The sequence below is a fragment of the Cervus elaphus genome, chromosome 5 (genome assembly GCF_910594005.1).
Source record: "Cervus elaphus chromosome 5, mCerEla1.1, whole genome shotgun sequence".
Lineage (NCBI taxonomy): Eukaryota > Metazoa > Chordata > Mammalia > Artiodactyla > Cervidae > Cervus > Cervus elaphus.
The window spans coordinates 124,266,574-124,289,996 of NC_057819.1; the positions used below are offsets into that span (position 1 = coordinate 124,266,574).

Consider the following 23,423-nt stretch of genomic DNA (forward strand, 5'->3'; position numbering starts at 1 on the left):
CCCCCTCCCCCGCCACCAACCGGTTTACGTGAACCGTGGGCAGCGACTCTCCGGACCCGCGCCTGGGCACTCACTCCGCCTCCACCAGGCTGTTGAGCACGGCTGCCTTCTCCTCGCTCAGCTGGTTCAGCTTCTCCTGCATCTGGATGGTCTCCCGCTCTGAGGCCTGAGGGGGGAGGAGAGAGGGGGCGGTGGGCGGGGCGGGGGCGGGGCCGAGGGCCGCGCGCACCTGCTTGCCCCGCCCATCCGCTCTGAGCCCGGAGCGCACCTTGAGCGAGAGCACGAACTCGCCCTCCGTGGCCCGGTTGTCCTGCTGTAGCTCCTCGGAGCTGCACCGGTTCTGGTTCATCAGCAAGTTGAGCTTCTTCAGATCGTTGTCCAGGTCCTTCATGTGGCGCTCAATCTGCTTCTGCTCCTTCTTCTCCTGGTTGATCTTGTCTGTGGGGAGGGTGGTCGGGGGTTGGGAGTGGCCCCTGGGGGTTGTGATAGGGGGTCTGTGCCTACGGCGCCCTCCCTCCCCCTGACCTTCTGGCATCCCCACCCAGACGGCGGAGGCAGAAGGAGACAGGGTTGGCGCTCAGACACCGAGTCCCCAGCAAAGGCCAACAAGCTCCGGGGCAGGGGGTGGAAAGCAACGACCCCAACCTCGCACAAGCAGGTTTGGGAGCCCAGAGGGCCGGGCAAGAAGGCGGCAGGACCTCTGGGAAGAAACAGGCATGATGTGTCCAGGCAGAGTGGGCCCTGGACACCCGGCAGCATTGCCTGTGGGGCTGCAGGGCCTGGCTGACCCGGTGGGACCAGGTAGCACCAGAAAGCCTCAGCAGGTGCTGTGGAGGGGCTGGGCAGGGGAGCTCACTTTCTATCCGTATTTTCTTCTGCTCCAGGATGTGGATCTCCTTCTTGGACATGTCCAGGGAGACCAGGTGCTCCTCGCGCTCCTGTGTGACCTTCACCATCTCCTGCTGCAGCCGCAGCCAGGTCACCTGGGCCTGCGTCACGTTGGTGTTGTTTTCCTCAATCAGCTTGGTCAGCCTCTTGATCTCCAGCTCCAGGGGCCCCAACTCTTCGCCCTGAAAGCGATGTTCACCAGAAAGCAGACTGAGTCCCTAAAGTCAGGGTGGGCTGCAGAGGGCAGGGACACCTGAGATCATGCATCTGTATGCTGAGTGGGGGGATCTTTACTCAGAGGGCCTAAGGACCCTGTCATTGTGTCCCCTCTTCTGTGGTCCCAGGTCATATGGCCTGACCTGCTGTGGGAGATTCTGTTCTGGTGATCTGCCTGTCTGCCACCTCCTTCCCTTCCTCCACTGGCCTGGCCTCACCATGCCCCAGACTTGTGGGGCTTCTGTTACCCAAAAGGACTTGGCAAATTGTCTTTTCACAACAGACTGTCATAGGTTAGGGTCTTTACTCCCTTGGAATCCATTTGGGTTGCAGCTCTGAGACCATGCTCTGGTTGGGGTCTACCTAAGTGTGCCCACCAACTGCCCATGCTGCTCTGGGGTTTGAGGCTGTTGTGGGGTTCTCAGGTCAGGGATACTGGATAACCTGTAGAACTTCAAGCCTCAAACCCAACAGACCACTTCACTAAGAGCAGCAGTGAGTGAGATCCTGCCCGTTGCCTGTCTTCACATAGTCCAAAGGACACACAAAATATCAAAAGAAGACAATTTCGTGCCAGGTGGGAGTTATATGGAATCCAGACTTCAGGGGCCATAAGTAAGGTTTCATTGCACGTGGACACACTCGTCTGTTTACCTATTGCCTCCTTGTGGCTCCTCCTTGTAACCGCTAGGGTGAGGGGTTGCAACAGAGACTGTATGGTCCATAACACCTGAAATATTGACTATGTGGCCCCACAGAGAAGGTCTGCAGACAGCCCCTGAGTCAGCATTCTACACAGACATGCGCATTTCACCCGTAAGATGGGTAGGGCGGGAACGCCTATGTCCTACATGAGTCCGTTCCTGAACAGATGCAGTTTCTGAAATGGCCAGGCACATATATCAACCCAAGTGACCTCTCCTGGTCCCCGGGTCCTACCCCAAGTTCAGAAACCATCTGCTCCAGCTGCTTGTTGAAAAAGTTGATGAGGCCTTGCTTTCTTTCAATGAGGATTGTGCGCCTGGAAATTTCACTTTCACTGTTGGTGATGAGGTCGTTGACTTTTTTCACTTCCTTATCCAGCTCGGCCAGCACCTTCTGATGCATGTCCAGCCTGCAGTTGGTGTTCGTGATGTCCAGGGTGGTCTGAGCAATGTCACCGTCAATTTTGGAAAGATGTGTCACCTGAATTAGCAGAAGGAAACAAGTCTGAACTTTTTTCCTCTTTCTGAGAGGCTCCACATGAGCTGGTTGGTTTCATGTTTTCCTTGGTCTGGGTATTCATCTGGAGAAACAGAGGAGGATGTTGGTTTTCTCCCCACCTTATGACCTGTCAAAGGACTTCCTTGTTTGAACCCTAATGATTCCTCACAAAAAAAGAAAGCTGACATTATTATCTCTTATCAAACAGTAACATATATTGAAATGGGGAAATGCGAAAATACAGATGATTGCCCGTAAATCTGCCACACAGTTAGCCAGCATCACTATTTAGAATCTATCCTGCCTTCTTGACTTTGTATATAAACCCTCTTCCTCCGTACCCAAACAAAAACAGGGTCACACTCTACATATAGCTTTGCAAGCCACGTTTCAATTCAACACGTCATATCATGTCATTTTTAATGGTTGTATAGTAGTCATATTTGTAACAGAGATTGGGAAGCAAGTCACAGCTGTCCCTGGGAATGTCATTTGTTCCACAACAAGCAGAGGGGCCCTGCTGTTGACAGCTCAGGTGCTTTTGGTGAAGAAACCCAACATGCCTGCCCTCTTTGAGCTTGTCATCTGTTATCAACATTCCTACTCGAAATAATGCTGTGACAAATGCCAACTTCTAACTGTGGAAAATTCTGAATGAGATGGGAACACCAGACCACCTGACCTGCCTCTTGAGAAACCTGTATGCAGGTCAGGAAGCAACAGTTAGAACTGGACATGGAACAACAGACTGGTTCCGAATAGGTAAAGGAGTACGTCAAGCCTGTATATTGTCACCCTGCTTATTTAACTTATATGCAGAGTACATCATGAGAAATGCTGGGCTGGAGGAAGCACAAGCTGGAATCAAGATTGCCGGGAGAAATATCAATAACCTCAGATATGCAGATGACATCACCCTTATGGCAGAAAGTGAAGAAGAACTAAAGAGCCTCCTGATGAAAGTGAAAGAGAGTGAAAAAGTTGGCTTAAAGCTCAACATTCAGAAAACTAAGATCATGGCATCCAGTTCCATCACCTCATGGGAAGTAGATGGGGAGACAGTGGAAACAGTGTCAGACTTTTTTTGGGCTCCAAAATCACTGCAGATGGTGATTGCAGCCATGAAATTAAAAGATGCTTACTCCTTGGAAGAAAAGTTATGACCAACCTAGATAGCATATTAAAAAGCAGAGACATTACTTTGCCAACAAAGGTCCATCTAGTCAAGGCTATGATTTTTCCAGTGGTCATGTATGGATGTGAGAGTTGGATTGTGAAGAAAGCTGAGTGCCGAAAAATTGATGCTTTTGAACTATGGTGTTGGAGAAGACTCTTGAGAGTCCCCTAGACTGCAAGGAGATCCAACCAGTCCATCCTAAAGGAGATCTGTCCTGGGTGTTCATTGGAAGGACTGATGCTGAAGCTGAAACTCCAGTACTTTGGCCACCTCATGCGAAGAGCTGACTCATTGGAAAAGACCCTGATGCTGGGAGGGATTGGCGGCAGGGGGAGAAGGGGACGACAGAGGATGAGATGGCTGGATGGCATCACTGACTCGATGGGCATGAGTTTGAGTAAACTCCTGGAGTTGGTGATGGACAGGGAGGCCTGGTGTGCTGCGATTCATGGGGTCGCAAAGAGTTGATCACGACTGAGCGACTGAACTGAGCTGAACTGATGCAATAAATGCTGGCCCAGGACTCTTTATTGCCCTCATGTGGACACGAATAGTAGTACACCTACTGCCCACAAAGCGAGCCAACAAATGCTGGTTCAGGACTCTATACTGCCATCCTGTGGACATGGGTGGTAGTACACCTGCCACCCACCAACTGTTCCAACAAATGTTGGCCCAGGACTTTACTGCCCTCGTGTGGACACAGGTGGTAGGACATCTGCCACCCACCAAGTGTTCCAACAAATGCTGGCCCAGGACTCTTTACTGCCTTCCTATGGATATGGGTGGTAGTATACCTGCCACCCACCAACTGTTCCAACAAATGTTAGCCCAGGACTTTACTGCCCTCGTGTGGACACAGGTGGTAGGACATCTGCCACCCACCAAATGTTCCAACAAATGCTAGCCCAGGACTTTATTGCCCTCCTGTGAACATGGGTGGTAGCGCACCTGCTGCCCACAAATTTTTGCAATAAATGCTGGCCTAGGACTCTTTACTGCCCTCCTGTGGACATGGGTGGCAGTACACCTGCTGACCATGAATTTTTGCAATAAATGCTGGTCCAAGTCTCTTTACTGCCCTCCTGTGGTCATGGGTGGTAATACTCCTACCCCACGAATTCTTGGAATAAACGCTAGCCCAGGACTCTTTACTGCCCTCCTGTGGACATGGGTGGTAGTACACCTGTATCCCACCAAGTGCACCGACAAATGCTGGCCTGGGACTCTTTACTGCCCTCCTGTGGACACGGGTGGTAGTACACCTACTGCCCACCAAGTGCTCCAACAAATGCTGGCCCAGGACCCTTTACTGCCCTCCCGTGGACATGGGTGGTAGTATACCTCCTGCCCACGAATTTTTGCAACGCATGCTGGTCCAGTACTCCTTACTGCTGTCCTGTGGATATAGGTGGTAGTACACCTATCATCCACCAAGTGTTCCAACAAATGCTGGTCCAGGACTTTACTGCCCTCTTATGGACATGGGTGGTAGCACATGTGTTGCCCACACAGGTGACTGGGAAAGGGGGACACCTGGGAGTCTGGGGATCAGCCTCTGTGATGTTGCATCAGGGCTGGGCAGGTTTATTTCACACTCACCACACTGCATAACTTTTCCAGTGCACACTTGGGCCCAGTTGTTTTGCTCCCACCAGGTAGTCTTGCCCCCACTTCCTGGAATAAGAACTGGTAGGACTCCACTAGCATCAACCAGGACATCTTAAGGAGACCTGGGCATCCACAGTCTTGGATCCAGCCCCCTCTCCTCAGTTCCTTGGCACAATCAAGCCAGGAGCGAGCTGGTCTCCTCCCAGGTATCTGGGAGGCATGAAGTGCCTCCGGCTTCTAGCCAGGTAGACAGCACCCCGAGGCAGTCACACAGGAAGAGCCAAAGAAGAAACAACCTAAGTAGCAAATTGCTTTTTTCAGGACGTAGGGACCCCTGCTCAGAGAAAGGCAAGACCCCTGGGGGAGCAAAAGGGAGCTCATGCCAGGGATAAGGGTTGGGTCCTTAGTCCAGAAGGGCCAGTCACACTCACTCAGGACCTTCAGGCACATCCTGGGAAAGCAGAGGATCAGGCTACTCCATGATTCATTTTAAATGCTCCTACCAATTTGACCAGGGTCTCTGCTGCAGCGATTTATCCTCAGACATGTGGACAAAGATGTGTGAACAAGTATGTTCAGTGCTGAGTTATTTCTAAAGTTTAAAACCTAGAAACAACTTTAAGTGTCCAAAGAGAGATTAAAGAAAACATGTATATTTGTAGGATAAAATGTGATGCATAAACCAACATGCACTTTTTCTAATAATATTTATGGAAAATGTTATGTTAAATATGACCAATAATGTAAAATAAAACACTACACACATAGTGAAAAATAATGGACTCCTACACTTGTTGTTTGTGCACTTTTTGCTCTGTGTTGTATTTCTGTAAAATTAATGAAAATGGATTAGAGTGGTTTAAAGACTGATATATAGTAAGAGTCCTATGTCCTCTCAGGTTGTGTGTGCATATGTATCTTCACATGTCTGTTCATGTATGTGAACATGTTAAACAAATGTGTACATGTGCGTGTGAATCTGTGTGCTTGTGTTTGCTCATGTGTGCATGTGGGGATGTGTATGTGAATGTGTGTTTCTGTGTGTCTTTGTGTGTATGAGTATGACCATGTGTGTTTAGAAAAATTTCCAGAAGGAAATACACCACAGTTTCAGAAGAGATTATCTCTGGATGGTGGGATTGCATCTGTCTTATTTTCTTCTTATGCCTTTTTGTATTTCCAGGTTTTCTGCAATAAAAAATGCATTACTTTTACATCTAGAAAAAAATGAAAGGTGAATGAACATGCTCAGTGCCCTTCTGCCACATGTGATCTGTTCCCCACTAGAGCTGCTCCAATGCTTGAGCACCATGAAAGCATCCACCCCTTGGGGCCCAGGTGTGTGCAGCTGGCGTACCAGGTTAGTCTTTTCCTTCTGGAGCTTCAGGATGAGCTGGTGGAAGTATTTGGTCATCTTGTTGGAGGTCATGTGCTCCTTCAGCTTCTCCATGATGGAGGCATCCATCTTCCTCCTCAGCTCCAACTCATGCTGGATGGCCTGGTGGAGAGTCTGCAATTCTCCCACGGTTGCTGTGTATTCCTAGAAAGGAAGAGTCAGAGGGTGGATACTGGGAAGCAGAGTGGGGAGGCTTGCCCTGCTGGTGGGGACATGACCGTACCACATGGGCCTTGCCCAGTGCATCCTCTGTGTCCAGCAGGGTGAGCCTGTAGGTGTTAAACTCATTCTGCAGGGCCTCCTCCTTAGTCAGGCACTGTGAGGTCAGTTTCTGCATTAGGTTGGCTTCTGTCTCTGCCCGGTTCAGGATGCTGGCCAGCTTCTCATTCTTTTCTTCCTCCTTCACGATGGATTTCTTATAGGCTTCAAGCTCAACATCCATGGACTTGACTTGATGCTGGCATTCACTGCCAAAATTGAAAGAGCAAAGCCAGGATATCAGAACACCAATGTGTATGGTGGTACCCAATGGGAGGAAGCTCAGAGAGTGAAGAGAAAGAAATTAGGAAACCAACTCTAATAGTATTAGTCAAATATTTTAAAAAATTTTGCATGACTTTCAAATATTATTTATTTTTTTAGCCACACTACACAACATGTAGGATCTTAATTCTGCAACAAGAGATCAAACCCATGCCTCCTGCAGTAGAAGCATGGAATCCTAACCACTGAACCACCAGGGAAGTCCCAACAGTGGTTGAATCTTGAATACTATTTTATAATGTGTTGGAACTATTACCCTTCTCAACCCAAATCTAAAACTCTTTTAATATTGTGATGATAGGAGGAGGAAGGACAGGAAACTGTTGGCTTGTACTTAGTGGTGAGGAGTGGTCACTGCCAGCCCATCTCCTTTAGTCGTGACCATAATCTTGGAAAGAAAATGCTTTTATCTCAGTTTAGCACTCTTGAACATGAAGCTCAGGGCATTTGAATAAGTGAAGTGGCTGGGAGGAACACAGGTGGCTGTCTCTTCAAATTCCCTCAGCATACTGGCCATGGACATGCCCATAAGTAATGTCAAGTTAAAAACTGCAGATCCTGGATAATGGAATTTGAATTTTTGTGTGTGAGACATTTTTTCCCTTAATTATTTTCAATGACCAGATAGAACTTTAAATACCTCATTGGCATACAGTTAGACTGTATCTAGTTTTGTGGGATATTTTTTTTTCTCATTTCATCAGTGTAGCAGTAAACATCATTAGTCAGTCAGCTCAGTTGCTCAGTTGTGTCTGACTCTTTGTGATCCCATGGACTGCAGCATACCAGGCCTCCCTGTCCATCACCAACCCCCGGAGCCTGCTCAAACTCATGTCCATCGCATTGGTGATGCCATCCAACCATCTCATTCTCTGTCGTCCCCTTCTCCTCCCACTTTCAATATTTCCCAGCATCAGGGTCTTTTCAAATGAGTCAGTTCTTTGCATCAGGTGGCCAAAGTATTGGAGTTTCAGCTTCAGCATCAGTCCTTCCAATGAATATTCAGGACTGATTTCCTTTAGGATGGATTGGTTGGTTCTCCTTGCAGTCCAAGGGACTCTCAAGAGTCTTCTCCAACACCACAGTTCAAAAGCATCAATTCTTCAGTGCTCAGCTTTCTTTATAGTCCAACTCTCACATCCATACCTGACTACTGGAAAAACCGTAGCCTTGACTAGACGGGCCTTTGTTGGCAAAGTAATGTCTCTGCTTTTTAATATGCTGTCTAGGTTGGTCATAGCTTTTCTTCCAAGGAGTAAGCATCTTTTAATTTCATGGCTGCAGTCACCATGTGAAGTGATTTTGGAGCCCCCCAAAATAAAGTCTGTCATCATTACACATAAAAACCTGCACTCTGAAAACTAAAAGATGCTGATGAAAGAAACTGAAGATGACACAAATAGATGAAAAGATATACTGTGTTCTTGGGTTGGAAGAATCAATATTGTTAAGATGACCATACTAGCCAAGGCAATCTACAGATTCAATGTAATTCCTAACAAATCACCAGTGGCATTTTTCACAGAACTGGAACAATAATTTTTAAAATTTGTATGAAAACACAAAATATTCTGAATAGCCAAAACAATCTTGAGAACGAAGAACAAGCTGGAGAAATCACACTCCCTGACTTCAGACTATACTATGAAGCTACAGTGATGAAAACAATATGGTACTGGTGCACACACACACACACACACACACAACACAAGACACATAGATCAATGGAACAGAATAGAGTCCAGAAATAAACCCACACACACAGTCAATTAATCTAAACAAAGGAGACAAGAATATACAATGGAGAACAGACAGTTTCTTCAATAACAAGTGCTGGGAAAACCAGACAGCTATTTGTAAAAGAATGAAATTAGAACATTCTCTAACACCATATACAAAAATAAACTCATATGAATTAAAGACTTAAATATAAGGCCAGATACTGTAAAACTCCTGGAGGAAAATATAGGCTGAACACTCTTTAACATAAATTGCAGTAGTATTTTTTTTTTTTTTTGACCTGTCTCCTAGAGTAACAGAAACAAAAGCAAAAATAAGCAAATGGGGACTTCCCTGGTGGTCCAGTGGTTGAGGATCCACCTTGTAATGCAGGGGACACCAGTTGGATCTCTGGTCTGGAAAGATCCCACGTGCCAGGGGACAACTGAATCTGTGCAGCACAACCACTGAGCCTGTGCTATGGAGCCCACTAGCTGCAGCTGGAAGCCTGCATGCCTAGAGCCTGGGCTCCATGATAAAAGAAGCCATTGCAGTGAGAAGCCCGCACACTGCAACTAGAGAGCAGTCCCGACTCTCCACAACCAGAAAGCACACGCACACCAATAAAGACCCAGCACAGTTAAAACATAAAACGGGACTGAATTAAAATAAAACTTAGAAATAAACAAATGAGACTGAAAAGCTTTTTCTCAGTGAAGGAAACCATAAACAAAACAAAAAGATGACATACAGGCTGGGAGGAAATATTTGCAAATGATGCGACCGACAAGGGATTAACTTCCAATACATACAAGCAGTTCAAACAGCTCAATATAAAAAAAAAAAAACAAACAACCCAATAAAAAAATAGGCAGAAAATCTAAACATACATTTCTCCAAAGAAGGTATACAGATAGACAACAGGCACATGAAAAGATGCCCAACATGGCTAATAATTAGAGAAATGCACATCAAAACTACAAAACCACACACCAGTCAGAATGGTCATAATCAAAAACTACAAATAATTGGGACTTCCCTGGTGGTCCAGTGGTTAACAATCCGCCTTGCAATGCAGGGGATGTGGGTTCGATCCCTGGTTGGGGAACTAAAATCCCACATGCCGCAGAGAAACTAAGCCTTCGTGCCAAAACCACTGGGCCCATGTGCTCCTGGAACCTGTACGCTACAACTAGGGAGCCCATGTGCCACAAGGAAAAACCCCCACACAATGCAACTAAGACCCAACTTACCCAAATAAAGGAATACTTCAAAAAAAGTACAAACAATAAATGCTGGAGAGGGTGTGGAGAAAAAGGAATCCTCCTACACTGTTGGTAGGAACGTAAATTGGTGCAGCCACTACAAAGAACATTATGGATGTTCCTTTAAAAACTAAAAGTAAAAAAAAAAAATAAAAAAAAAATAAAAAATAAAAGTAAAGCTACCATATGATCCAGCAATCCCACTCCTGGGCATATATCTGGAAAAGATGAAAACTCTAACTCAAAAACATACACCCCAGTGTTTATAGCAGCACTATTTACAACAGCCAATATATGAAAGCAATCTACATGTCCATTGACAAATGAAGGGATAAAGAAGATGTGGTATATATAAGTGATTACTCAGCCATAAAAAAGAATGAAATAATGCCATTTGCAATAACATGGATGGACCTAGAGATTACTAAGTGAAGTAAGTCAGACAGAGAAAGACAAATATATGGTATCACTTAAATGTGTAAACTAAAAACATGATACATATGAACTTATTTACAAAACAGAAATAGACTCATAGACATAGAAAACAAACTCAAGGTTACCAAGGGGGAAAGGGATTGGAGGGATACATTGGGAATTTGAGATTAACAGATACACACTACTGTATATAAAATAGATAAACTAGCTCAGAGAACTGTATTCAATATCTTACAATAAATTATACACTTTTTGGATGTATATACTTTTCCATATATATATGTGGGCTTCCCAAGTGACTCAGTGGTAAAGAATCCACTTGCCAAGCAGGAGATGTGGATTCGATCCCTGGGCTGCGAAGATACCCTGGAGAAGGAAATGGCAACCCACTCTAGTAGTCTTGCCTGGGAAATCCCATGGACCGAGAAGCCTAGCAGACTATAGTCCATAGGGTCACACAAAAGAGTCAGATATGACTTAGTGACTAAACAATGACAACACACACACACACACATATGATAGACCTGAGTCACTTTGCTGTATACCTGAAACACTGTAATCAACCATACTTCAATTTTTTAAAATGAGCAAAATATACCTCATCAAAGAAGATATGACAAATACATGAAAAAATGCTCACTATCATTAGTCATTAGGGAAATCAAATTAAAATCTCAACAGAACACCACGACATGTCTACTGATGACTAAAATGAAAATGATGGCACTATTAAGTATTGGTGAGGATGGGAATGACTGGGAATCTCAATGCTGTGTAAGTGTTTCCCAGAGTGACCCGTTCCATTTTGCATTCCCACACCAAGATCTGCACACACTGTCACTGCAGCTCTGGTCATGCTACCCTCCAGACTGGAAACAACCACATGTTGATGTATCCACATGAGGGAATACTACACGGCAATGAGAAGGAACAGACTTGCTGATCCTGAAACGTCAGGAAGACTTTCAAAGCACTGTGCAAGGTGAAAAAAAAGCCAGACAAGTAAAGCTGTATATCATGTGATCCCACTTATATGAGATACTGGAAATGACAAAACTACAAAAACAGCAGATCAGCATTTGCTAGGGGCTGGAGGTGGGAAGGGAGAAGGCAATGGCACCCCACTCCAGTACTCTTGCCTGGAAAATCCCATGGACGGAGGAGCCTGGTAGGCTGCAGTCCATGGGGTCGCTAAGAGTTGGACACGACTGAGCGACTTCACTTTCATTATTTACTTTCATGCACTGGAGAAGGAAATGGCAACCCACTCCACTATTCTTGCCTGGAGAATCCCAGGGACGGGGGAGCCTGGTGGGCTGCCATTTATGGGGTCCCACAGAGTCGGACACGACTGAAGTGACTTAGCAGCAGCAGCAGGAGGTGGAAAGAGGTACTGAATTTGGGGTTGCAGTTAATATCTGATATCTTGAGAGTGTAATGGTTACTTGCCTCTGTCCATTTGCTGATCTGAACTGTGCTCTGACAAAATATAACTTCTTATGTAATAATAATGGTAATTGACATAATAAATAATTTACCTAACAATAATACTTTACATAATAAATTTTTACATAAATTATCTTCAATAAACCAAAGCTTTAAAAGTTACTTATTTCCTTACACTTCTTTAGGAAGTAGAAGCCTTATAAATATCTAGAATTTGACAATAATGATAAGACATCCAAATTTTTTTGTTTATTGTTTTTTTTGGCCACACAATCAGCACACAGAACCTCCCCGACCAGGGATCCAACGGTGCCCCTTGCAGTGGAAGCGTGGAGTCTTAACCACTGGACCACCAGGGAAGCCCAAGACGTCCAATTTTTATGACAGAAATTGGAACACTCAGTAAGACATGCACAAGCAAAGAGACACCAGAATGCTAGCTAATAAACTATCACTCTCACAAAAGGACAAAGACGGTGGTATTTTAAATCTTTATTTCTGTTTTTCTAATTTCCTGTGATGTGATCACTTATCCTGGATAAAAATTATTTTTTAAAGAAGACACACTTGGGAATTCCCTGGTGGTCCGGTGGTTAGGACTTGGGGCTTTCATGCCACGGCCCAGGTTCAATCCCTGTGGGGGAACTAAGATCCCAGAAGCCACACGGGATGGCCAAAAAGTAAAGTAAATAAAGAATTGAAAAGACACACTTTAAAATTGTCCTTCATAGAGAACAGACTAGTGGTTGTTGAGCAGGGGAGGTCAGAGGAGAGATGAAGTGGGAGGCTGAGGTTAGCAGATACAAGCTTTTATAGAGAGAATGGATAAACAACAAACCCTAATGTATAGCACAGGAAAACTATACTCAATATCCTATAATAAACCATAATGGAAAGTAATATTTAAAAAAGAATACATATGTGTATAACAGAATTACTTTGCTATACAGCAGAAATTACTACATTGTATGTAAATCAACTACTTCAATAAAAATAGATTAAAATGTCCTTGATTAACAGATACCAAAAGAAAAAAAACAAAACATAAAGAACCAGTGGAGTCTGGAGTATATCTGAAGCTTGACCCAATCCATCTGAGGATTAACAGGGAACCTGCTGCAGGACCTCAAGGTGATGAAGCTGACAGATTAACACCCGGCAGAGGTGCCGAGCCCTGCCCGCCCCACGGGTTTCCTGTCGGAAAGTACGGCAGAAGCAGAAACCCGGGCACAAGGGGGCCTGTTTGCGTCCCTGACCCTGGGAGGGTGTAAATTCTAGGCGGGGATCCTCCCTAACCCCAGGTGAGCACCGTATAGCCTTTGTATTTTCTGGCTTGTTCTGAGATGTTTCACATGGAAATGACCAGTTTGCTTTTTTTTTTTTTAACTTTTATTTTTTATTGGAGTACAGCCGATTAACAATGTTGTGATAGAGTCAGGTGGGCAGCGAAGGGACTCAGCCATACACATACATGTATGTATCTATTTCCCCCCGAACTCCCCTCCCGTCCAGGCTGCCACATAACATTGAGCAGAGTTCCCCATGTAGGACCTTGTTGGCTATCCATTTTAAATGCAACACTGTGTACATGTCGATTCCAAACTCCCTAACTAGGCTCCTGGGCTTTGAATGTGTAACTTTCAGTGTTTGCTGCAGCCTCATTGTGATTCTTGGCCTATGGTTGGGACCCCTCCTGATGGGACTTTGTCACTAATGGTAAAGAGTCAGTGGGAATCTTGTCTTTCAAGTCTTATTGTAGCGGAGACCCATGTGATCTCAGGTCACCCTCTGGGTCCCAATCGACACGACATGCCCACGAGCCCCAGGGAGCGAGGGCCACTTGGCCTCCCCAAGTGGGAAGTGGGGATGCGACATGGTTTGTCATCAGGGCAATCCCCAAGGGCCTTGCCCATGCCCTGTGTCTGGGAACATGTTGTTAACCAGCTGCTCTCTGGGCCTGTGGCGGCTCCGGATGTCCAGAGCTGCAGGCCTCCCTGGGCTTAGGGCACGTTGGCGGTGGTGGGGCACTGCCTCCCAGACCCCAGGCCTGACGGAGGTCAGCCGGCGCTGAGGGGGCAGCACCTGCCTCCAAGTCCCACACCACCGTCCCCCTCCCTCTCTTCTCCCACAGCTCAGGCACTTCCTCAGTGCCCAGACAGCTCCCAGGAGGGCTGGGGGCTGGGGGGGCGGGTGTCTAGCTTCATGTCCAATGTCTGGACCATCAGCCAGGAAATCACCATTTTCGTTCATTTTCTAAAATGGTCTACACGCTACGAGCCGGTATTTGGTACTTTGTTCAGCCGCTGAACTGGCCTGGAAGTCCCAAGCAATGCAGTGTTCTGTTTTTGCCACACCTTGCCTTTGGTTAAACTGCCTCAGATTCCCTCCTTCACCCCTATCTGGATGCAGCGCTGCAATCATGGTTCACAGTTCTCACAGCATCCTGTGCGGTCAACACGTTTGAAAGGAGGCCTCCATGGCTGATGTATCTGGAGTCACAGGAAGGCCAGCTGAGGCAGAACCAGTGCCTTATGATTTGTTGTTAGGGGAGGTGTGCATTGCTAAAATGAGCATTCGATGGGTGCCTGTTATAAATGCATGATGTCATTTTTCTCATCAATGACATCGGCACAGTCGAACATGTGCTCAGCTGTCAGGGACGGGACTTTGGAACACTGCTGGGGGAGGTGTTATCATCTCAGCCCTCCTGGGAAATCCCTGTCCAGCCTGCCGTGTGCGTACCCTGGAATCCAGAACTTCCTGGCTTGATAGGGAACATAATACAGAATGATATAGACTATAATAGCCCTGGATGTGACTCTGTACAGAAACGCTGTGACGGGAGAGGCACGTGGATAACCTCGAGTCCATCAGAAGGTATGTGGCAGGAAAAGAAGAAACAAACAACGGTATGTTTTGATTTGGGAAGATCTCCAGGACACCCAGTTGAATGAAAAAAGCAAGGCACAGAACATGGCACAAAAGGGAAAGTGAAGGACGCGAATTTGTGTACTTTCTTTTGCTGTCGTGGAGGACCTTGGGATGGAGACCCAGGAAACCAGGAAGAGTATGTGTGTGGGAAGGGGCACCAGGTCATGTAGGACATGGGCGTATTCACCTCACTGAATACGAGTCTACAGATAGTTTAGATCAAGTCACTGTGTTACCTATTCAAAATACTGAGTTTCAAAACAAGAAAAAAGAAAAGGAGTGACCGTTAAGCCACGTCTCGGAGGACAGTAGGAGCAGCCGGTGGGAGTGGGGGGACAAGGTCAGGAGGAGGGTTTTAGGGGGACATCCAGGTTAGTCCTGGACACAGAGTGCTGGCCCAAGCGGACGGTGTCCCCCTGAACCCTGGGGGTCCCTGTGTGGTGGAGCCCACAGGCCATGAGACTCTCAGCCTTGACCTTACTCAAGGTCAGTGTTAGGCGAGAGGGAAAAACTGCTCACTAAGCTAAGGTCTCTGCACACCAAACATGGGGCAGCACTCAGTCAACAGACACAGAGGGAGCAGGTAGACCAGCAGCCCCGGGGGGCCGGGCAGGGGGCAGCCCAAGTCCACAGCCCTGAGACAGCCCGGTTCCTCACCTGCGTGTTAAAAGGGAAGGCAGATTTTTAGCCGGACTTCGCCTGGATAATTCTATGATTCTCCCTTTGGCTTTCTTTTTTTAAAAGTTTATTTATTTATTTCAGATTTTAAACATTTATTCATTTAGTTCTGGCTGTGCTGGGGTTGTTGCTGAGTGGGTTTTCTCTAGTTGCAGAGAGTGGGGCTACTCTTTGCTGCAGTGCACGGGCTTCTCATTGCGGTGGCCTCTCTTGCTGCGGAGCATGGGCTCTAGGTCACATCGGCGTCAGTAGGTGTGGCTCGTGGGCTCTAGAGCACCCGCTAAATAGTTGTGGCACATGGGCTTAGCTGCCCTGAGGCATGTGGGATCTTCCCAGAGCACAGATTGAACCCATGTCCCCCACACTGGCAGGTGGATTCTTAACCACTGGACCACCAGGGAAGTCCTCCCTTTGTCTTTCTATCATCAACTCAGGGAAGTGAAGGAAATGAGTATTTTTAAGCTGGCATTACCCACATAAACATGGCTTGTTTTAAAAACAGTCATAGATATATGCCTCTATTTTTGTTTTTCTTAATCACAAGACTGAGAAGGAATGTCTCTCCTAGCTGTTGGGCTACCAGAGGCCATGCCATGGGCCTGGCAAAGCAACCCAATCCCTTCTCCCCCTGGTCAGCAGGCCTCCCCTGGGCACGGCTCACTGCCAGGCTGCACGCTGAGGGCTGAGTCAAGCTATGATGCGTTCCCTCCAGGACCTGCTTTCACACCTGGGCCCCAAGCATCCTGCTGGTTTGGGGAACTAAGGCAATGGTGGAAGCCCCAGTCTCCAGCACCCCACCCAGGGTGCACGTCCAGCCCTTGCTAGAAGTGAGAGGGGAATGCCAGGCGGGGCCTCTTCCTTCCCTTTTTGGGGAGATTAAAGCAGGATTTCGGTTGGAACTCAGCCCTCGGCAGAACAATAGAGGAGGGGTGAAGTTTCTGCACACAGGTGGTGAAACTGTGAATCAAAGGGACACCTTCATCTCCCCAAGATAAATACCCCCTTTTCTTTCCCTCTCTGCCTCACCGTTTCTCCTTAATCCTCCCAGGAAATCTGAGCATGAAAGCTTTGCAGCTCCCGGTGCCACGGAAAGTTTGAAGGGATTTAAGAGACACTGAAATCTGGGTGAACAATAAAGGGGGGTTTCAGGAACGGAAATTGGGGCCGCAGGGCTGCAGGTGCACCCCTTTGTCCCAGGAGAGCTGGGGATGGGCGCTCCGTGCTCACCTGGGAGGAGGCAGGCATGGAGTCCACTTTGCACCTGCCTCCGAGTTCCCACATGTCACAAGTTCTCCCACCACTCCAACCAGGGCCCTGCCTACGGCCCTGAGTCACCTGGCCCGCCTCCGTGGCAACCAGCGGGGCTGCCCGTACCTGAGTGCCTCCTGGATGGTTCTGTGAGCCTCGTCGCGATGTTTCATGCCCACCAGGCTGGTGGCCCACTGCTGCAAGATGTGCTTCTTCTCCATGTTGATGGCCTCTATTTCCGTGCAGGCCTGCAGTGGAGAGTTGAGGTTATGTGGACGTTGGTCTCACATCATTAAGCTCAGAGCCCCCAAGAGGACATTGGAGAGCCCCGAGCTTCCCAAGTCACCTTCCTTCTCCGAGACCCTAGCTTTTCTTTATATGCAGCAACAGAAGGACACACATGAAATTAAACATGGCTCAAAAGGCCCATCCAACACTTGCCTGAGCCTTGAGCCCCAGCCGTGACATGGGAACAATAACAGTACCCACACGCTGGGGCCATCAGATAGACGGGATGGTGCCTGTAGGCCCAGCACTTGGGGTCGAGCTTAGAGCGTGCTCTTAGCTCGACCCCAAGTGCTGGGCCTCATGACTGTACTTATGTGTCATTCCAGGGGAATCACTGCACTCCTAGCAATTTGGCCTCATGCTGATCCTTGGAAGGGGCACGGAGTGGGGCTGGGTGAGGCCCTCATTGGGCCACGAGCATCTCAGTGGAGATGCTGAGTCCGATCAGCCTCTGCTCTTGCTGGACGTGCATGGTAGACACTGGAGGAGGTCAGAGCGGCCTCGAACACTCACGGGGATGATAGGAGGGCAGAGTTGGACGTTTCATCGCACTGGGGAATCCCACTCCCGTCATCAGGGCTTTAACAAATCACCTATTCATTACCATTACAGAGCATAAAGTGGTGTGATTTATTATACCATGACTGCTGAGACATTTCTGGATTTGGGTAAGTTATTAACTGAGAAGGCCACTCTGTGCCATGGACCAGGTTGTGCGCCGCCCAGCGGTACCCGGCCGAGGCAGAAGGTGCCAAAACTGCTGGGCTCCTCCCCAGGCTGGGCTGAGCGGGGACGGTCAGCCAGAGGCAGGTGCCCTCCCACGGAGCTCCCCGATCTGCCGGACAAGGGCTTGTTGGCCAAGGTACAGGCTGACATGTAAAGACTGAGCTGAATTCAGTTTTTAAATGTTTTAAACACAGTCCCCATTAAGAAAAAAAGTGTTCATTCTAAGCAAATTAGAATATGTAAATAAGCAAAAAGAAAATTAAAAAAATCCCATTATTTAAAGTTGACCATTTCTATCACCCTGGTGTTATCTTCCTGTGTGTGTGTGTGTGTTGTGTTTGCCTGTGTGTATGCAATCACATTGTATTATTGTTTTATAACTTAGTATTTAAAAGTAGCATATTGTGAATGGGCTTCACAGCAAATATTTTATTGGTGAGATAGTCCTCCACTGTATGGATATATCATAATTTATTTAAACAACGTCCTCTTCTTGGGACTTTATTTGTTATCACACACAGCACTGTGTCCCCAGGGACTCTCTATTCATTTTGTTCACTGAATATTTAATGTACAAAAATTTAATTTGCATGCCCATTTTCCCTGGAATGAAGGCCGAACAGTGATATTTTGGGAGAGTGCACTAGGGGATGGGGTGGGTGCCCGTGACACGTGGTACAATATCATCCTTGAATAAAGGTCCTGATGAAGGCACACTGCACCCCCACTATCAGTGTAGAAGCCCTGCTTCCCTTGTCTTGTTCATCTTTGCCAACTTGGTTGGGAGAACCCCTGTCCTGCCCTTGGCTGTCATCAATGTCTGTGGTGCACCTGCCATGGCCCCCCAACCCTCCCCCCAGCCCCCCGGTTCTGGGTGCAGAAAGCCAGGATGAACAAACGTGGGATTGGCCCTGTCCTGGCAGGACACAGCCAGCAGGGAGCGGTGGGAGACACAGAAAGACGGAACGGAAGAAAACGACAGTGTTGTGTGTGTGTGTGTGTGTGTGTGTGTGTGATCATCACAGAGCAGAAACGCGCACGGCAGATTCTGGATTGATTTTCAAAATCTCTTTACACCACCAAACTTACTGGTATTATGCTTAGAAAGCCCTCTTCAACCCAGGACTCTACAAATATTTCTCTTTTTCTTTCTTCTGGTATAGCTTCCCTCATTTCAATAGTTGATCCCATGTGGAATTTGTTTTAGTGTGTGGTATGAGGAAAAGATGTGATTTTTTTTTCCCCCAAATAATTAACCAAATATCCCAACACCACTGGGTGCATAACTCACTTGCTCTCTATTAATTTACAATCCATGAAATTTCTATTCAAACGTTTCCTTGATTCTGGGCTCTCTCACAGGCTCCCACAGCCTACCTGTCTGTCCCTGACTCCAGTAAGTCATTATTTTAGCCACTTGGGCTTTCTAGCATTTAATGTTAGGGGGGACTCATCATCCTGGTTTGTCCTGGACCCCCCTGGTGTTAGCCCAGAAAGTCTCATGTCTCAGGAAGCCTGTCATTTCCAGGCAAACAGCCTTCATGAACTTTCCTCCCTGGACAATTCTTTGCTAGTCCTCTGAATTTATATTTTAGGTAAACTTCAGAATTGCTTTGTTAACTAAAAAGCTTCCCTCTGCCGAGATTCTGATGGGCATTCATTCTAGATTAAGTATACTCATAGGCTGGTGAGAACTGGGCACTGTCCAACATGGACCCAGGTATGTTTGTTTGTTCAAGCCCACCCATTTGTCTTTCCTTCAATGAAAGTGTGTTGTTTCTTTCATGCCATCACTGCACGTATGAAGATAGATGGTGATTCACAGATTAAAACAAAAAGCGACAGTGATTTTGGTTTCCAGTGCCAGTCACTGAATTTGGCGTTGCATTGAGCCTGGGCTCTCTCTTACTCGCTATGGAGTGGAGATGTGGGCACTGCCCAGGAGTGCCAGTGGTCCAGGCTGAGAATGGTTAGGGAAACTTCAGCTCTCCTTGAAAGAGGTCTGCTGTTGCTAAGAAGCTTGCTAAGGATGTCCCAGCAAGCAGGACAGAATGTCCCAGCTCCTGAGAGGCCTTCTAGTCTATCACTGCTATGGTGAGAGTAAGAACACCGGCCATCAGTCAGCTGGGATCATCACCGTGGTTCAGGCAGATGCTCTGAGATGCTTATGAGGACAGACGGATGTGCAGGGGGTGGGCCAGCTAACTGAGGGCTCAGTCAGTCTCTCAGCAGGCATGCAGGCGCTTCCCAGGCGCTGCCAGATGGCATGGGTGATGCTTACCTCACTCACTGCTTTCCTGAGCATCTGAGTGTCTTTAGCCTGTGCGTGGTACTGGGCCTCAAACAGGGAGGTTTGTTCTTCCAGCTGGTTGGCTCGGGTGGTCAGCTGGTCCACGTGCAGGTCCTAGAAGGGAAGGGATAAGATGCATGGTGAGACAGGTCCCCACCAACCCAGACCCACGTCAGCGATCCCAGGATGGACACGCCCCACCCCCCCCCCCCGCCCCACAGAGCTGTGGTATTCAAACAGGAGCAAGGCTGATTGGGAAATCCAAGGTGTGGCCATTGTCATGTGGGCATCATCTTTGCAGAATACCTGCTGCTTCTTCTCCAGCTCAGCCCGCATGCGCTGGGCTTCTGACTTCTTCACGACTTGCTTCATCACTTGGATGTCATCACGCACGTCCTGGTCTATGTTCTGCATGTAGAAGAGATGCAGAGCCAGGGTCTCCATCTCCGTTTGCAGAGCTGCCACTGGGAAGAGAGGGGGAGGGTGTCCCAGCATCGCACACAGGCCAACACGGACACAGCACCCCTCCCCTAACTGTGGGATGGGCCTGAGAAACAGCCTTAAAACTACAAAGACCCAGACCATGCCATCAAAGATCTTACAGTCTATTAATAGGTGGAGAGACAGAATATATGATCAACCTAGACAGCATATTAAAAAGCAGAGACAGTACTTTGCCAACAAAGGTACATCTAGTCAGGCTATGGTTTTTCCAGTAGTCGTGTATGGATGTGAGTTGGACTATAAAGAAAGCTGAGTGCCGAAGAATTGATGCTTTTGAACTGTGGTATTGGAGAAGGCTCTTGAGAGTCCCTTGGACTGCAAGGAAATCCAACCAGTCCATCCTAAAGGAAGTCAGTCCTGAATAATCATTGAAGGACTGATGCTGAAGCTGAAACTCCAATACTTTGGCCACCTCATGCAAAGAGTAGACTCATTGGAAAAGACCCTGATGGTGGGAGGAATTGGGGGCAGGAGAAGAAGGGGACAACAGAGGATGAGATGGCTGTATGGCATCACCGACTCGATGGACATGAGTTTGAGTAAATTCCTGGAGTTGGTGATGGACAGGGAGGGCTGGAGAACTGCAGTCCACGGGGTTGCAAAAAGTCGGACACGACTGAGCAACTGAACTGAACTAACGCCCATCAATTGCAACACTCCCTCTACTCCCACCACACGTTAGAGATTCTTCATGTTCAAGGATGTTCTGAACAGCGTCAAGGTTAAGAGGCCTTGTGTGAATTTTACAGATTTCTTACCACATGGAAGTCGGCAACGTCAGGTTCGGTCCTAAATCCCCTGGGAGAAAAACCAGCCTGAAGGGTGGGCTGATCATCACTGAAGTATGGGTTCCTTGTAACAAAACTCTCATGAGATTTATTTATAAGCTAGAACATCAGCTTACTTAGGGAAACAGACTTCCACCAGTAATTGTTCACTGGTGTAGAGCGTTCCTTATTCAGTGCATAGATCCAAACAGAAAATCGATTTATAGATCAAAAGGCTGATGGGTGAATATCATATTAGAGTCAGGTGTTTCTGAAGGATGGACTTAAACTTGACAAACACATTTTTTTTTAACATCCAAGGTGATTTAAAAACTCTAACACTAGAGAATTCTTTGGGTCCCCTGGGGGGGAACAGAGGGGGGTACAGGGAAAAGAGGGGGGAGTTTTGTAGAAAGAGTGGTTGCTGGGTGGACTGTAGGAGTGTATCTGGGGAGAGGGTCTTTAAAGAGGTCATTAAGGTAAAACGAGGTCACTAGGGTGGGCCCGAACAACTGGTGTCTTTAGGAGAAGAGGAGATTAGGACACAGACACACAGTGGATGAGCCCTGTGTGGACACAGGGAGATGATGACTGTCCATAAGCCCAGGAGATTGGCCTCAGGTAGAACCACCCTGCCAACACCTTGATCTTGTACATCTGGCCTCCAGAATTACAAGAAAGCAAACTTCTATTGTTCAAGTCGCTCGGCCTATGGCCCTTCGCTATGGCAGATGGCGCTGAATAACCCACCCCACCTGAATCAGGGAGTTTGCCCACCCTTCCTCCAGGGCACTCACGTCTGCCCCCTCTTTCCTTCTTTCCTGGATGAGTGACTGAGAGTCAATATTTCAATTTTTTTTTTACTAAAAACATTTTTTTATTCATTTATTTTTGCCTGCTCTGGGTCTCCGTTGCTGCAAGCAGGCTTTCTCTAGTTGTGGCGAGTGGGGTCTGCATTCTGGTTGCGGTGGTCGGGCTTCTCATTGCACTGGCTTCTCTGTTTCGGAGCACCGGCTCTAGGGCCTGCGGGTTCAGTCGCTGTGGCTCAGGGACTAAGTTGCCCCGCGGCATGTGGGATTGTCCCAGACCAGGGGTAGAACCCATGTCCCCTGCATTGACAGGCAGATTCTTCATCGCTAGACCATCAGGGAAGTCCTCAAATATTCTTTTAAATTTGTATTCTTTCAACATTAGTGAAATCAAGTCTGTTTGCACAGTATGAAGACCGGCTGTCCTCTTCCTTCTTTGACGTGCCTGTTCATACTACCACCCCTTCTTCTATGGCAGGATAGTAGTCTTTTACCTATTAGGCTTTGAGGGGTCCTTCATGTGATAAGACAGGGTGGGCAGAGTCCTGAAAAGCTCCCATGAGCTCTGCCCCTGGTGTCACTCCTGAGATCAGGTGTGTTTGTGCCAAAAAGGGTAAATATCAGATGGGCCTGACCTCTGCAGGTAAGCCCTCTAGTAGTAGAGTTTTCTTGACCTGGTGTCAGAAGAGGAAGTCGGAAAGATATGCAGGGTCAACAGGCTTTGCTTAGCATGAAATAGGAATCTAAGTGTTCCTTCTTGGATGGTCAAATGAGCGAAAATATTTAGTGATTTTAAAGTGCAATCTGTACATTCAATTTGCAGTAAATAGATAGATTCCAGAGTAAACTTCCTGGAACTCTCGCACCATTGATCTATTTGCCCATTTTTTTCCCTTGAGCCATTTTGTTTCTATTGCTGTAGATTGATACAGTGCTTTGATATTTGTTAGGAAATATTCCCTCAACACCTTTCTTTTTCAAAACTTTCTTGGATATTCTTATGCATTTAGTGTTCCAAGAGATCTTGAAAATCAATTTGTTGAGAATGGAGAGTTTTTAAGGTATTGCTCTGGAATAATTTTTAGCAAGCATCGATAAGGGGGAAAAGCGAGGAACAGAGTGGTGGGCATAGTATACAGCTACTTGTGTAAAAAAATAGAAAAAAATACCACACCCTTATAACTTTGCTTTTCTATACAAAAATATCTTTAAAAGAAGACACAAGAATCAATAATACCATTGTGACTCTGCAGAGGGTGCTGGACTAGGCCAGAGGGAGACTC

The 23,423-nt window shown here is 47.1% G+C and overlaps 1 protein-coding gene across 1 annotated transcript in view; it reads right to left on the reverse strand.

The window, feature by feature from the left end:
* CCDC40 (coiled-coil domain containing 40) overlaps positions 1-23,423 on the reverse strand; it is a 45,347-nt gene that overhangs the window by 7,146 nt on the left and 14,778 nt on the right. The window contains exons 9-17 of the mRNA XM_043905298.1: positions 20,367-20,524; positions 20,052-20,174; positions 16,883-17,004; positions 6,715-6,958; positions 6,453-6,635; positions 2,044-2,289; positions 857-1,070; positions 269-438; positions 75-166 (exon numbers count right to left, since the gene is read on the reverse strand). Of these exons, the coding sequence (XP_043761233.1) occupies positions 75-166; positions 269-438; positions 857-1,070; positions 2,044-2,289; positions 6,453-6,635; positions 6,715-6,958; positions 16,883-17,004; positions 20,052-20,174; positions 20,367-20,524 (1,552 nt within the window). The remainder of the gene's footprint in view (positions 1-74; positions 167-268; positions 439-856; positions 1,071-2,043; positions 2,290-6,452; positions 6,636-6,714; positions 6,959-16,882; positions 17,005-20,051; positions 20,175-20,366; positions 20,525-23,423) is intronic.